Source organism: Vitis vinifera, chromosome 10 (genome assembly GCF_030704535.1).
Source record: "Vitis vinifera cultivar Pinot Noir 40024 chromosome 10, ASM3070453v1".
Taxonomy (NCBI): domain Eukaryota; kingdom Viridiplantae; phylum Streptophyta; class Magnoliopsida; order Vitales; family Vitaceae; genus Vitis; species Vitis vinifera.
Window position 1 is genome coordinate 6769389 of NC_081814.1, and position 16985 is coordinate 6786373.

General features: G+C 32.6%; 1 protein-coding gene across 1 annotated transcript; it reads left to right on the forward strand.

Annotated features, from left to right (window-relative positions):
* Nucleotides 1–7905: 7905 nt before the first annotated feature.
* Nucleotides 7906–9232, forward strand: LOC100262396 (homeobox-leucine zipper protein ATHB-52-like). Its single transcript, XM_002273427.4, has one exon. It carries the CDS (start codon nt 8407–8409, stop codon nt 9055–9057), a length of 651 nt encoding a protein of 216 aa, XP_002273463.2. The 5' UTR covers nt 7906–8406; the 3' UTR covers nt 9058–9232.
* Nucleotides 9233–16985: the final 7753 nt, after the last annotated feature.

The following is a 16985-nucleotide window of genomic DNA, read 5'->3' on the forward strand; positions in this document are numbered from 1 at the left end:
TTTTTTAAATACAAATAAATACTATAAGTATTATAACACCAGCATCATATTTTAATGTAATGTATTAAAGTTCGAGAGTTTATAGATGATAATTTTTTAGATAATATATACATTCACTTAGCAATAATTAAAATAAAAAGAAGAAAGACGATAAATAATAAAGAACAGATAACAACGTGATACCCACAATAACCAAGAAATAGAAAACGACGTTGAGGATTTGATATAGACATTAAGTGTCATAAATTAACAACTAGTTGAGATTGTTGTGGATCATATTCATCAACCTATATAAAGCAAAGCACCGGGGATATTCCTATAATACAAAAATTATTAAAAAGAATTAAATATGATATGTGTATTTCAATAATATAAATTTATTTTTATGTGATAGTTAAATATATTTACATGATATAATAGACAACGATAAAATAAACAACCATTGTTCTTAGGTGTTTTTGACATGAAAATGCGCATACATCTACAACCATAGTAACACGTGACTCTTTTGTCCATTCTACTTTTATAATTATAAATCAAATTTATAAGTAATATTTAATCATTAAAAGTTATAACATATATCACATAACACTAATGACATCATATTTAATCAATAAGCAATATTTATTGATCTTATTGAACCCGACTCAATGTTGATCATGACATAATTAAGTATTCAAACATGAATTGGACTATATATAACTCTAATCCACATCCATTTTTCAACTTCTTAAGTTCATAGAATGGATGAACAATAATATTAGAATAACAAGTCAGAACTAGAATTCACCTAAGTAAACCAAAAATAACTATAATAAAACAAAACAAAAAAACAAATCCCCCAATAAATTGCATATTAAAATAATTAACCTTTCTATCAAGTTTCAACCTTTAAACATATAGGTTTTAAAGAGTGATTTGATCCATGGAAAAGAGCTTTCAATTGTAAAACACTAGCCAAACAAGGATTAATTCTTCTCTAATCATTTGGAAATCCTTATGCTTAAGATTGAAATCATACACTTAGAACCCAAACAAATCTCGATCCAAAATCAAATCTGATTGGTCTGAGAAGCACAAAGAGCACATCCTCACACCATTATCACAAATTTCCAACAAAAACAGGGAAGAAGAAACTTTCCATAATTCAAAAAATCTCAATCACTCTGACTAACAAAACCAAAAACTACGAAAACAAATGACTTGATCACTACGAGCTAAACAAATAAGAGTACAAAAACAAACACATATCAAGAATGGAAATCATAAATAAGTGAGAACATGTGCTATACACATTATTAAAAATCCAAAAAAGTAATTAGATTATACTTTAAAAACAGCAGCATAATGAGTTGAGAATGCAAAAAATTTATCAAAAAACCTCTACCATGTTTCCTCTTTGCTTAGATTTAACATTTTTCCTTACAAATTTCTCACATCTAGCAAAATGATCCTAACTTTACCAAATTTAGCTCACAAAAACAACTTTAATACATACAGAAATAATGAAAACTAGAGATGTGTTGACTTTGGTTTCATGCTACTGGATTCACTCTTAGTGTGCTGGAGGAGAAATCACAGGCAAGAAAGGTGAGAATAAGGAGAAACACTTTGGGAAACATGAAAAGATGTTCTTTTTATTTTCTAAACACTAAAAAAAAAAAAAAAAACCAAGCAATATATATATATTTAAAAAAAATATTTTGAGAACACGAGGAATACTAAAAACAAAAGCCACTTCCTTTATCAAACATGTTTTTAGTGTTTTTTGTTTTCAATAATAAAAAATAGTTCTTAATAACATTAACCAAACAGACCTTAAGTTTTTTAGAATATTTGCCCCACCCTTAATATAATAAGATTCAAATAAAAATTTACCTTTCAAAAAAATATAAAAATTATAAAAATTTATTTAATTATAAAATATATATATATTTATGTAATTAGGATTTAAGAAAACAATAATAATAGATAGTATGAAAAATTCTCATACTCCCACTCCCATGTTTAAATTAATTTATGGATGGGATGAAAGTAAGTTTAGAAAAAAATGGAAGGATGAGGATGAAAGTAACCCATTCAAACCCACCTCTTGTCATCCCAAAAATAGTTTCTAGTTAATCTACTTTTATTTTGACAGCTTTATCATACAACAAAGTACTTCAATTCATTTACAAAGATGAGAAATTTTACAGAATACTTTAAATAAACTTTACAAGCTTGAGGTTTTTCAATAAAATTATGATGATGAACTATTTGATAGAATAATTTATGAAACAAGCAACAACGTTTCTAAGTGTATTCTTTTTCTTATATATTAAATAAACCCACTTGCATTGCCTATCTTTTTAGTGAACTACTTCTCTCCTTTCTTAAAAGACATGCCCATAAAACTGCCCTTGAGCCATGGCTCCGTTCATTTCTTCTCTGTGATGCAACAAGTGTTTTATTTTACTACTAAAGAGCTTGTTTCTCATGTTGGATTATGGATTCTTGTCTAATGGGTCCAAACCCAGTTAAGATAGTTTCCTACCTCATAGGTGCCTTGTATTCACCTCCACTAAAGCCTCAGATTCTAAGCTCCCAGAAGCATTGGGGGTGTGAAGCAGAGGCAGTTATTGCAGAACATTGAAAAATGTTTGCATTGTTCACGTTATTGAAGGAGAATGAGTAAGAAGTCATGGAAAGAGTTGATAGATAGTGTTCTCTTGATGGATTCAAAGGTCTCCATGGAAGAAACCGTCGCTGTTTGAGAATCAGATTTAGCATCTGAAATCGAGTGTTTTGAAGACCCTCTCTGGAAGTCTAGATGCCTTTTTTCTGGAGTCATGAGATAAGATTCAAACTAAAAAACAGGGTCCTTCAGAAAATTGTTCTCAATCATCCCACAGTCTTCTGAATACCCAAGAGTAAAAGGAGAGGAGCTGGTTTCACAGTTTTCAAGTACTGTTTGTAGGGGGGTGTTGCTTGTCTGGCCGCTCGGCATAGAACCCAATCATCCAACTGATAAAAAAAATTAGAAAAGACACTAAAATTAGTAGTGGCTGGGTTGTTGATTAAAAACACAAGAAATGAAATATTAAACAAGTGAACACATAAAGATCATCCAGGTGAAGTTCATTAGGTCCATATAATTATTTTGTTTTTGTTTGCTCACGGCTAAATCTATTGCTCTTACATAGCAGAGTTCAGCTAAAACTGCACTATATATAGAGAAGCATGCTTCTGATGGATAATTCAATAATTTCTGCAACATCAAACTTACTCTCATTGATCCCTTTAGCCTATGGGAAAGATTGGTATGATCAAGGAGCCTGTACGCATGCACCATCCAACTAGTTTTCACACCCTTATGAGGACAGCCTTAATGAAATACTAATGCTTTCTTCACACCAAGACATTTTGTCCCAGTAGAGGTAATTAAGGATTGGTTTATCAGTTCCAGTAGCTTTCCTGAAACCAGATGCAGCCGCTCTGTCTGGGCAACCACCATTGGTATAATTCGTTCTCTTGGGCTGAAGAAAAACCATTCACTCTCCCCAAATATGACCTAGCCTGTGATACACAATGACATGCTGCTATTTGTAAGCTAAACTCATAGATAACAGCATTCTCTGCTGTATAGAGAACAAAAAAAAAAAAAATAGGATAAGGAAAAAGGAGCATCTGGAAGTTCCCAAGGATTGAACTTGCAAAGATCAACTTCAGCTATTATAGAAACTACTGGATTGGAATTTGAGGCCTTCCTTTGAATCTGAACCCTGGTGGAAGAATAGGCTTGGAGATAATTTATTCCTTGCAGTGATTGATAGGGGAGATATTTTTTGAAGCTCTTCCCAATACTTACAAACAGAGAAATATTAATGGAGAAGCAGATAAATTGAGTAGGATCTTCGGAGAGCGTACCCTACCACCATGTACTGGCTGATAGTTCATTGTTGGCTTGTGATATTATTCCTGCATGTCCTTCTGTGTTTGGTTTACATGGCAACTTGTTTTCTGTTATATATTCTGATAAATGAGAAAATCATTCTTCGCTTGACTTTAATTTCAGAATTTTTTTTTGGAATTTTTGACTTGACCTCAGTCTAATCCTGTAACTTACTACATATTCGTTGACCTTAAGGAATTATCATGAACTAGAAGGGTTTGTTTCCTATGAGAATTTCCACTCTTTTCCCATTGATTCCCACCATGTCAATGTTGAAATTTTGGAAATTAGACCACTTCAAATAAATAATGCCTTAATGAAAGCTTAGTAGTTTATTACAAGACAAGAAGAGAGCTGCATGGGAGCTCCTGTGATAGTTGAAAAATAAAGAAAGCATTGGACATTCCGATGTCTTATCTATCAAATTCTGCTTTTAAACAGAACCTCAAACATGCCCATGCATATCACTGTACAGATTAGTACTTTCTCCGGAGTCTGCCCACCTCAATCAATGTTCTGTTACAATCTTCAGCTTACAGATTATGGTAATGAACTAAAACAGTGATCATAGCTATATCAGAAGCCTCCTGACTGCATTTTGGAAGCAACTTGAGGGCATGGGAAATTTTTAAGTGGGCAAAATAATGAAATGAACCAGAGCAGAAGTTCAATTGGAAACATTTCATCATTGAGTTACATTCATATCTGCCCACTTGTAATATTTAGTATTGATCTCAACTGAAATCTGGTTGGGTTTTCCGATATGGTTGTTAAAGGGACCGAGTGATTTTTTATAAGTGTGAGGGAAGTCTCGTTCTTTGAGCTAGCTAGCTTTTAGGGTGAGAAGGCCTAAAATCATCCAACGTGGTATTAGAGCTCGGTTTTATAACAAATCTCACCCGTCATTACCCGATCACCGGGTTGACAGTCTTCCAACTTACGGCCCGATGTGTGAGAGGTAGATTGTTGGGTTTTTCCCACATCCGTTGTCCAGGTAACTTCTTTCCTAACTGGTTAGTATTGCCTTGAGTTAAAGCTGTGTTCATTCAAATAAATGCATGACATATCTACAAGATGAGTGGTGACCCCATAAAAGCAATTATCATTATATACGGCTTTCACAATGTTGGAGTTGGGTTTAGGTGTCTAGGTGGGGTGGATCGACATGATCCGACCCAATAAGCGAGAAAAGTTGGAGTTTTAACTTTTAAGACTATCCAAAACTGCCACTATTAAAATAGAAAAAAGAAAATCTCTTAACACTCCCCCTCTCTGTCAAAATCATAAACAACATGTCTTCTTAATAGTCTTCTTTCATAAAGTTTTTCTTGTTTTCTCCGTGAAAAAAAAGACACTTGTGTTGTGAAAATAAAATAGTATTTGTATTCATAGTTTTATTTATGACTTGAAACAATAAAATTAAAAAAATTATCAGTGAAATAATTAATCTAAATTTTGGATATTTTAAAAGATAGTCCGAAAGCCTTATTTTCAATCACACAAGAATAAGAGTTGATTGCATTGTTTATTCCAAGACCATGTATTTTTAGGTGATGGAATTCATCATCCATGCCTCCAGTTTATGTAAATACCAAAAAGAAAAATCTATTTAGAGAGAGGGAAGGACAGGTAGTTGGTAAGGCTGATTCCCTAATTACTAGTTGAAAATATGACCAAGATCCTTTTGTTAGTAATGAAGAAAGGAAGTTAATGAGGACAAGAAAAGTATACTGTAGAAGAAGTCAGACAACTACCTATACTAATAATGATCATAAGTTCTGTGTTTGTTTTACAGGGTGCTTGATGGCCTATCCATGTTTATTATATTGTGGCCATAATTAATGACCTTAAAATTGCAACTTCCTTCACTGTTGAATTATAAATTCATTTAACAACCGGAGCCTTGTGCTTGCCTTGAATAGTTTATGGCAGCATCTTAAATGGGCTGATATCATGATATTTGCCTACTCGTCAAGGAAATGGCTTCACAAAAGAAAAAAAACAAAGATACAGGCATCTCAGAAAGGGGTGTGGATGGCCTATGGTGTTTCACGATCAGTACTGGAAAGGGGAGGTGCTAGATGGGAAACCTACAGGACACCCAGGAGGAGAAGCTAAGAGAACTATGAGAAAATAGACTTGGGTGGGCGTGGCTCCCGTGGCTTGGGGCCCAATCAGCCCGAGGGGTGAATTCAAACATTTCTATGCCCCTATGAATTTCTTTTTATTTACTTTGCTCAAATGCTTTAAAACAATCGTTATCATTAGTTTATTACTATATAACCGGAGTTACAAAAATTCGAGCCATTAGGGGAATGGTCTACCTCAAAACCCGAGAGTTATAAATTTATCTCACTTCAAAATAAAAACCATGAAAAGAGATAACCTCTAAACTTACAAGTTGATCTGATCGATAACCTACACCTAAAAAGTAAAGTCCAACCGCTCTTATCTTCATATGCCCAAAAATCAACGTGTATAGAAAGCTTACAATATTTGCAGCAGTAGAACAACAATAACTTATATAAAACCATCACCATCAAGCAATGGAAGGGGCATTCATAGTCTTTGTAACCACTCAAAATTCCCGTAAAAACTCTCAATAAGGTTCTCTCTTGACAAGAAATCATTTTCTATACTCAATAAATGAAGAATTTTAAATTCTTTGTAATGAATTACATTTAATTAAATGCTCTAAGCCAATACAAAAAGTGATCGAAAAAAATCATAATTAGTTCACATTCTTCAAATTCTCAATTTCTTTGTGCTTTGGGTTTAGAAAATTTTTAATGAGATGAAAAAAGTAAAATAATTTTTTTGTTATGTTACCTCTTGATAAGTTTGCCATCGGATCACATGTTCTCTCTTTCCACATAGTCAAGAATGCGTGCTTATTAAGCATAATTAAGCATCCTTTTTAAACAATTTTAATTTTTTTTAAAATATAATTTTTGTAATTCGTTGTAGTACGTACTCTACTACCATAACACTAAATAACTTCTAGTGTGAAAACTCTGCGGTCATAGCACGTTGTTTTGATGTCTTTGCCAAGTCAATTGTAAGAAGAAGCCTCAGACTTATTTTCGTGGGCCTTGATGAGGACTCGTCAGTAGTGCAAATTTATTACACACTGGACTGAATTTTTTTTGGTTTAAATTCTTTGACCTTCTCTTTTCATATTCCTCTTCCAAATGTTTGCTTAACTAGCGATAACTTTTCAGTTTTCAGGGATTCCCAACCCAGTCATGACTAGCATTTTGCCATTTTAGAAGGTTTTAATTTTTGGGATGTGTATGGTGTCTTTTTCACGGGAAGAAAGGAAAAGTACGGTGTATTTGAGCCTAAAAATTAGGTTGATAAGGACAAAAGACTATTTCCATCTTCAATTATCCCAAACATATGCTCGACAGAGTCTTAAATCTCAATTAAAGTGGCACATCAAACCTTTTTATATGTACACCCAACTCAAATAATATATCTCAGCTTGGAGCTAGCTAGAATATAAAGATTGGACATATTTTCTGTAGCCATGTTCATGCACTTTCCAGTGAAAGCCAAAGGCCAATAAACTGTGGCGAGCAAGGTTGAATTAAACCCTGAACCTGACACTATAATTTGGTGTGAATCATGAAACACCCAGAGGCGTACGTACCCCACAAGTGGACGTGAACACGAGGTCCAACACCCAATGGAGACACTAGAGTAGGGAAGCAATGCAACCTATCCATACGACATGATCTCGTGATTTTCCAATGACTCAAACGTCTCCAATAGTGCCTTTGGTTCCTATTTGGACTGCTATGTTGTCCTGCTGTTGTGTGTTCATGATCAATGTATAGTTGCTGTAGTTTGACTTGAAGGAGTGACGTTGGGCATCAGGATTAGTGCCTATGTATGAGTTTGATCGGTTGTGAAACGAATGGGAATTGGCTGGAAATAGAAAAGGCCAAGACAAGTCAATTCAGTGTGAAATGTCAAGGAATAGTATGAGCGATTGAATTCATCCCATCGACATTAAGTGTCCCTTCTTTTCAACATGTCTGACCCAACTCATCTTTTTTCTGGGATTCCTGCAATTTTGACTTCTTTCTGTATTAATGGCCGTGGAATCAGTCATGCCAGCTAGCTGGATACTGAACAATCATTTAAGTGAAGGTCGAAAATAAGGGTGCATAATTCTACTACATATCTATATATACCACAAAGGGGCATATGTATGAAAGTTAGTCATGATTTTCCAACAATAAACCGCAGTAGAAACCTGAAACAATCCACAGGAAATGAAACTTTTGATCTCAATTATTTGGGAATGGCATGCTATTTTGTCGGAAAAATATGAATATTATAGTTAAGTAAGCAAGGATTGGGTGAATATTTTAGATGAATTCTTGAAACCCAAAAAGAAAGGAGGAGAGTTGTTACTTCAAGAGTTCCAATCAATCAATGTGGGCCGTACCCACGTGACCAGTGGGTGCATGCATGAAAACGAAGTCAGCAGCCCCAGGCCCCCAACCTTCCTTCTTATCCCAAGTTTCAGACACAGAACCCCTATAAAGCCTCTCAAGTTTCAGGCTTTCGGTCCCAATAACCACTTCCTCAAATTTCATGAGATGGATTTCTTCCAATCCCAAGCCCGAAAACACCAACCCAAATTCAGCAAGAAAAGGCTCACCAAAGACCAGGTAAGACTCCTGGAAACAAGCTTCGACTTGAACAACAAGCTTGATTCCGACCGCAAGCTCCAGCTGGCCCAAGAACTCGGCATCCCACCACGGCAAGTTGCGATTTGGTATCAAAACAAGCGAGCCCGGTGGAAAAATCAGAGCCTTGAGCTCGAGTACAACGCCCTCCAGCTAAGGCTGGACGCTGCATTGGGAGATAAGAGGAAGCTTGAGAAAGAAGTTGATAGGCTGAAGCAAGAGTTGCAAAAGGCCCAGGAAGTCTTACTTTCTTGCAACGTAACTTACTCTACTCTTACTTCTCTCTCAACCTCTTGTGATGAAGATGGCAGCTCGAGCTTACTCGGGGACTCCAAACTCGGCCTGGACAAGGAACTCTATGCTTGTTTAATCGGTGGCGGAGATCAGTTTCCAAAGTCTGATGATAGCCATGGTCTCTTCACTTGATCTTATCTTCAAGCACAGTAAGAATAATATATGTGGCAACTGTTCCCCACTCGAGGTTTCTGCGAATGTTGATTAGAGTTTGAACTATGTACGGTAGCATTACAGCAGAATTCCATAAAAGACCACGTTTGTAGTTTGTACATAGAGCGTGCTAATGAAAATTTATGTTTCCATACTTTTTTGGCCAGACAGTTCTCATCGCAAAAGTTAATGGGTAGTAGTGGCGTTCTTGCTGTGAAAATAACATATGGTTTTGGAGAATCTGATTTTTAATTTATTTTTGTGTTTGTTTATTGTGAGATAATGCATGAAGGTGGTTGTTTCAATGTCCTAGTCTAGTATGTGTATGACTTGAAAGGTCTTAATGGGGTGCAGTGGATGCAACCAATTTGGTTGTCTGCATTTAGGATAGATCAACCCCACTTGCGATTCATTGACCATATAATAAGTGTAAATCTATTAGCCTTGTGAAGAATAGAGAGGCATATAGTTGGGCCATAGTAATGGGTCCGGACACTGGCAGGGGGTCAACGTTTTTGAGGACAAGTTGAAGCACATCCCGAGCAAATCCGCATGGAGCCCATCGCAAAGGACCTGACTCACCTGAGTTTTGCTAAGACGAGTTGCCCCTACTACATAACCCAAACTTCTGCAGAGGCACAGGCTAATCATGGACTCAGATTAGCACACGATCGAGCCCCTTCTCTATATCCACAATTCCACAATTCAAATTTATACATGGATCTGTTTTGTTAGGGTTGGAGGAAAAGGATAAGGGAAGGGAAATATAAAAGGAAGCAAGACGTACATCAGACCCTCTATAACTTTTCCCGTGTTCTCACTTTCAGACTTCTTCTCTTTTTAAAATAGAAATAAAGGGCATAAAAAGTATAGAATTTTTTGTTGGGAGGTGACTCCTTTTATAGAACCAAGTGGGTAGATAACTACTGTTCAAGCACGCGGGGCAATAATTTTTAAAGAATTCCGCAAAATAAGCTCGTAATTTCAAAAAACAGAGGTGGCTCTTTGTAGAGGATGTTAATGGAACAAAGTTGGTTGCTTATTTAAAAAAACATAGGCCTTTGTGTATGTATAGAACAAACTCTTCCCCAAGAGTTCCACTATGAAACCTTATTGGTGAGTGCAACAATTCTATCCATTGTTGAATTCTAGATCTCTTGCAAACAACGGGAAGTGTTGTATTCTTGATTCTTGAGCTCTCTCTTTTGGGCTTAAAGGGCAAACCTTCTATGATTCTACTTTTATTTTCCTTTTTCACCAACCCGTTGTTCCAAAAACCCAAACTTTACCAGGGAATAGGGCAATTTGGGTTCTTAATTACCCCCTTTCTTTTTTGGATTTCAAGGTTGAATCTTAGGCCCTTTATAATAGTGTCTAAGGAAATTTTTACAAGTCCCTTAGATTTTTAGTTTTTGTTCTTTAAATTTTTGTGTCATGTTTTAGGACTTGTTTATAGATGTCTAAGGAGAAGGATCAACCTAAACTCCCTAAAATCCCTATAAGATTTGAGTAGAAAGAAAGTAAAGAAAACATATCAAGGTTTTAAATAAGGAGTCTTTGTTAGGAATAGCAACGGGGCGGGTTCGGGACGGGTCACCCCCATCTCAACCCCGCCCATTTTTTTAAAAAAAAATTACTTTAAAATTTTTTAATTACATTAAAATAAATATATTTTATAAATAATAAAATTATTATATTTTTTATAACCTATTTTTTTTAAATTTTTTTATTATTATCTATATATTAAAAATAGTAAAATAAAATATTAAATTAAATTTTAAAATTAATTTTATATGTAAACAGGACGGGATGAGGCAATACCCGAACCCGCCCCGGGTTAAAAAAAAGGATCTCATACACATCCCAAACTCGTTTATTAAATTTAAACTTCATTTCATTAGGGACGGAGCGGGGCGGGTACCCGAAAAAAACCCGCCTCGTTGCCATCCCTAGTCTTTGTTCACATCACCTTTAGAGGATGAAGAAGATGATTTACTAATTTTCAATGGTTTAGGAATGCCTTCTCTATATCTACCTATGTAGATGTCAACTTCTCATCCTTATTGGTTTCATTGTGAAACCCCATAAATTAACTAGAGATGAGATTTTTTCTATATCCCAACAATTTTATGCTTGCCTATGGTTTCACCTCCTTGTCATTAGATGAGATTTTTTTTTTCATTTTGTCGAGGTCCATCCAATTTATTGTAATTTCAATTTCTACTACATCCTAATGGGTTATGCCATCTTAAACCTCAAATATGGCTTTGATTTTAGGGTTTGGGAGACATTGTTCTTCTATTAGTTTCAAATTATCCTAAAAAAGATATTTTTGTTTAGGATTGAAGTATGGTGCCTTTAAGATCATCAAGGGGTGTGTTAATATTAACAAATAGTGTTAATGTGTGTATCAAGCCATTGTAAGTGCAAGGACAAAGATCCTTGTCAAAAGAAGCTAGTACATCGCCATCTCATCAAGCCGTCTATAAAGGAATGGGTTGAATTGATAAGATGAGTTTTGATAAACTTATTAAGATTTTGTATATCTTAGTTATTGAAAGAAAATTCTAAAACTTGATGTGATGGATAATTCGTCCTCTTACAACCCTTATAATATTGTCCCTAGGCACTTTCCTAAAAAGTGTATTCTTGGGGTTGAATTTTCATTGTTGGAATTCCCAAGTACCAAGTAAGGATAGCCATGGGTCATGTTTGGTATTGTGTTTAGATTATCAATAGTTAAAATTTGCTCAATTTCAATACAATTTCAAGTACCAAGGACAAATACAACTTGCTTTATACCGATTTAGAATGATTTGACACAAACATGACATATTTATTACAAGGATAACATGACATAATCCATCTAACCCATTTAATACATAAGTTGGATTATGTTTGAATTGAGACAAATAACCCATTAACAAATTCTCACTCTTTAAATTTGTTAAAATAATTACAACCCATTTAACATATTTAAAATTTAAAAATATATTATTTTAAAATACTTTTAATTGCTTTAACTTTCAAGTATTATTTTTTTAAATCCTAATTAATTTAATTATTTAATTTTAATTATAATATAGAAAGTAAATTAAAATTTTAATTTTACCTTTGTTTTTTATTTTACTTATTTTTTAATTATAAAATATTATTAATCTTTACAATAAAATATACAAAATTTTATTTAGTTATTTAATTTTTTTAACTATATAATATTCATAAATATTTTTAAAATCAATAAATTTGTATGGGTCAAACGAGTAATAAATGGGTTGGTTCATAAAATGAATCATTTTGACACGATTAAGTAAATAGGTTAAATATGTTGACCAAGTAAACTCAAGTACATCCTCCAAAATAGGCACCAAAACAGTGAAAAAGCCCAAAGAGCTCATGGGCCTTTTACTATTTGAATTTATGGGCTTCCACAGTCCACACTACACCAACCCCATTCTAAGCTGACTGAAACAATGAATGATGATGATGGTGATGATGGTGATGATGTGAATCTGCATGGGAGCATGGCGGTATTGATGGGATAAAATTAAAGGTGACGTCGATGATCAGGGGGAATAGTCAATGATTAGAGGGAGGCTGTCCAATTTCAATGATCATGATCATGCCTCTCGTCATTCGACTTTAACTGTTTTATGTAATGACACTTGCAGTTGACTCGAGGGGGGCATTACTGGGGAAGGTTTGATCCAATTCAGGTCAATTCTAAATTCTAATCCATCCAAATCAGGCGTTGGGTTTAGATAAATTAGGCAGCACAGGATTGTTTGGTTTGAAGGAGAATTTGAAATTCACTTTCCCTGATGTTTCTTTTTAATACTTAAACATTGTGTTAAAGAGGGAAAAAATCAAAAGGAGAAAGTTGGAATAAGGTATTGGAGGATCAAATTGACTTTTCACTTTTTCTATTAAAAAATTAAAATATTTTTTAAAATTATTTTATATCTATTTAATATTTTTTTTCCACTACATCCTAAAATTTAAAATTTTATTTTACTTTTAAGCCCTTTTCCTAATTTTTCAAGCTAATTATAATGTTTTAGAATTAAAAAAAAATAAGGCTTATTTATTTAGGTTTTCTAAACCTTTAACTTCTATATAAAAACTCTATAATTTATAAATTAATAAAGAGTTCCAAACTATTATATAATCATTTTTTGAATCTTAAGAAAATATTTTAAATGCATTGTGTTCAAGCTTGGATTTCAGTTTTGGTGCACCACTTAGTCTTAGTTTCCTTTCATTCTCGAGAAAAAAATTGTACATTAGGGATTTATACTTTGATATTCATTTCTTGTAAATCCTATGAGGTAAGCTCAAAGTGTGATATATCATTTGAAAGAAAATCTAAGTATGAGGTATTATATTAATATTTATGAGGTACGAGATATCATTTAAGGAACTGAAGAGTGAGGTATTTCTTGAGAAAAATTAAAGTGTTTGTTAATCTAACAATAAGTCTTTGAAAGTTCAATTTAAAACATTTGATATAATGCAACTTCAAAATTAGGATTGAAGTTAAAGGAGGGTGAATGTAAATCGGGATTGAACCAAACTGCTACAAATCTTGAATTTGCATTTCTTTCTTCCTTCCTCTCGTTTTTTATATGCAATTATCATTTATTATTTTTATTATATTGTTACTTATTTATCTCTTACATTCATGATAATTAATATTTGTTATAATTTGTAGAAAGTAACCATCACCTTACCTGAGGGTGATTACCTAATATAGCTAGAATCCAAATATGTAAATCACATAACATATAATATATGATCAAATAAGATTACATCTATTTTCACCATTTTTTTTTACATCAATTAATGAAAACTTAAAGCCAGATAAGATTGACAAATTTTATTCCTCAAAGACAATTTTCTATTTACTTAATCAAACATATTTTAAAGAAAAAAATTAGGAAAAACATTTAGAAATTAGAAATAGAAAATGATCAAAGCTAAAAAAGACATTTTCCAAATCATGGGCAAACTAAGATTTTAATTATTTTTTTTTTATGTTTTTATTTAATTTCATCATCTTCATGTGTTTTTTTAATCTTCTAAGAGGGATTATTTCAAGGATTCATAGATAATATTAGAAGGTTATTTAATTATTGACAATTTATTTGCTTTGGTAGCATTTTATTTTTATTAAATAATTTTTTTTATTATTCAATAAAATTTTAATTTTTAGTGATTAGTGTCATTATCTTAAATAAAACATATTTTAATCTTTTGTATTAAAAAAAATATACAAAATCTATTTTATTTTTTTCAAATATTTTGATCCTATTACACCTTATTCCAATTTTTTCTAGAAAAAAAAGTATATACAAGTTGATAGTGGTGGCTCAAGATTTGACTGATTCTAAATTTTGATAATAACAAAATAAGGGTTTTGGTATAACATTTAATTTCAAGTATATAAAAAAGAAGATCATTTTTTATGAATCAAGAAGAAACTATGCAACTCAATGATATAGTGCTAAGGAAGATCAAAGTAGGTATCATAAAGGACTAATCAAGATCAAGGATCCTTTTTAGGTCAATCTCATGTAACATTGAGATTCGCCATGTTCCGAGTGTAGTAATAATTTTAAGATGTCAAAACATAGAAGGTAAATCAAATTAAATAAAAACCATATTTTCATACTCAAGCACATTCAAACACTCTAATTTGGATAACTTGTGATTTCCAAGAACCAATTTAATGTAATCCAAAATTCTAAAAACCTCATTTTTGAATAAATCAAAATTTGAAAACCCTTAACTCACTCAATTTAAAAAAATATATATACAAACTTCAAAAACCAACATAATTGAAAAAGTAAATTTCCTAATACTTATTATTGCAAAACCCACAAGAAAATCATATGATCTTAAGAGATCTTGATTTTCAGGGTTTATAGAACAAAACAAATGAGAATGAGAGGAAAAAAAAATAAAACCATGCCTCATTTATCTATTAGAGAGAGTAAATTAGAATCAAGGAAATAAGAAATGTTTATACTATATTAGGTTTTAAGAAAGTATTAAAGAAAAATGATTTTCTTATACTTGATTTTATTATGAAAAATAAAAAAATTAAATCTAATTAAAATTGATAAAAAAATTATGCATTTTAAAATAATTTAATTTTCGTATAGAAAAAATAAAAATAAATGAAATGAGTTTGAAATGGTATATAATAGTAATTTATTAATTTTAAATCAATTTTTTATTTTTCTTAATTCCTTCACCTTTTCATTTTTTATTTTTTATCTTGCATTCTCCCTCAAATGTTATGGGAATCAAATGTAATCTTATGGTAGTCATGAAATCCTTATCATTCGTTTTGGAGTTGGGTTTGGCTTCCCAAGTGGGTTGACTGAACCTCTTAATGAATGAGAGAAATAAATGGGACAGTTTTTAGGAGTTTTAAAACCACTTAAAAACTGTTACTATTAAAAAAAAATTATTTTTTTCCTCTTTCTTTATGAGAACTCTCTCTCATTGAAAATAAAAAAGTGAAGAATACGTTTTCTTCTTTCCTGAAAACATAAGTATGGTTATCGAATTCGTAGTTTCGTTTATAACTTAAAATGAGAAAATTGGTCATTAAAACAACCGATAGAGATTTTTGGACATTTTAGAAGGTGATTCGAGAGCCTTATATTTCATTAATTTGAAAGAATGGATGATGAAGTGCTTAACCCAATTGGGCAAAATTTGCAACAAATATGACATCAAGATAATCGTAAATTAATTTATAGAAAATAAAATTAATTAAAATGTAAGATTTTATATCTTGCTTATCTTATATAAAGAATGCTAAATTATTAATTTATTCATAATTTCGTATAAGGATTGTAATGATATTAAATATAACTATTTGTAAAGTATGATAATATATTTTGCACCACCACTTTTATTATTAATTTGTTAAAAGGTGGTTAAAATAATAGGAGTCATGCTACAAAGGACATTTTTCCACCTTCAAGATAACACTAATTTATGTAGGAAGGTACCTTGACATTGAAGATATATAGGTGTTGAACGCCTCAATCAAAATTCAACCAATAATATATATAGCTAAGATTAATAATTAAGTCGAAGTTGAATCTATGCTGGTGATTCTTGTCTCATTTATTCCATTCAAAGAATTTTAAAAACCAATAGACGAGTTCCAAGACAAACAAAAGTTAAAGCCTTTAATAATGCTAGGATTTGTTGTGCAACACGTGAATGGAGTAGAACTGTAGAAGGCTTATTTGAGGTAAAGGAGGGAAGGAAGTTGAATGGGGTTCTTCCCAGTCCCATAGGTGTCGATTACGCGTCTGACGTGTGGAACCACCCACATGTGCATAGTACAGAGTACAGTCATGCACCTCCAACAAGACACACCTCCTCTTAAATGGTCTTCACCCGATCATGATTTGTGTCCTAATCTCATTCACGAGACGTCTCTTCTTTGGCCTTTATTGTAATGCTTTCTATCCTGAAATCTCTTCCCTCTGAGTCATATGGCATGTACGTGTCTACCCAGAGTCGATGCCCCCGGCCCCCCACCAATGCCTTCATCATCTATTTCAAGAAAACCATATATTATATATAAAAATCCTCTATATTCATGTAACGGTCTTAATATTGAAGCATTCCTCTTTGCTCTTTCCTCATTTTTATACATTTTTTAATGAAGCGGGGGGGATTATGGTCAGAGTTGCTCTATCTTAATCCAAATAATTAACATTCGTAGTCAATTCCATCCGGTCCATTCTAATGGGTGAAAATTCAATCATTTTTCATTCCCAATTGTATACCCAAATAAAGTCATCTGTGGACATGTGTATATATATATTTTCAGAGATGGCATCACGGTGAAATCATCATAATTTGTAGGGAGGGAGATC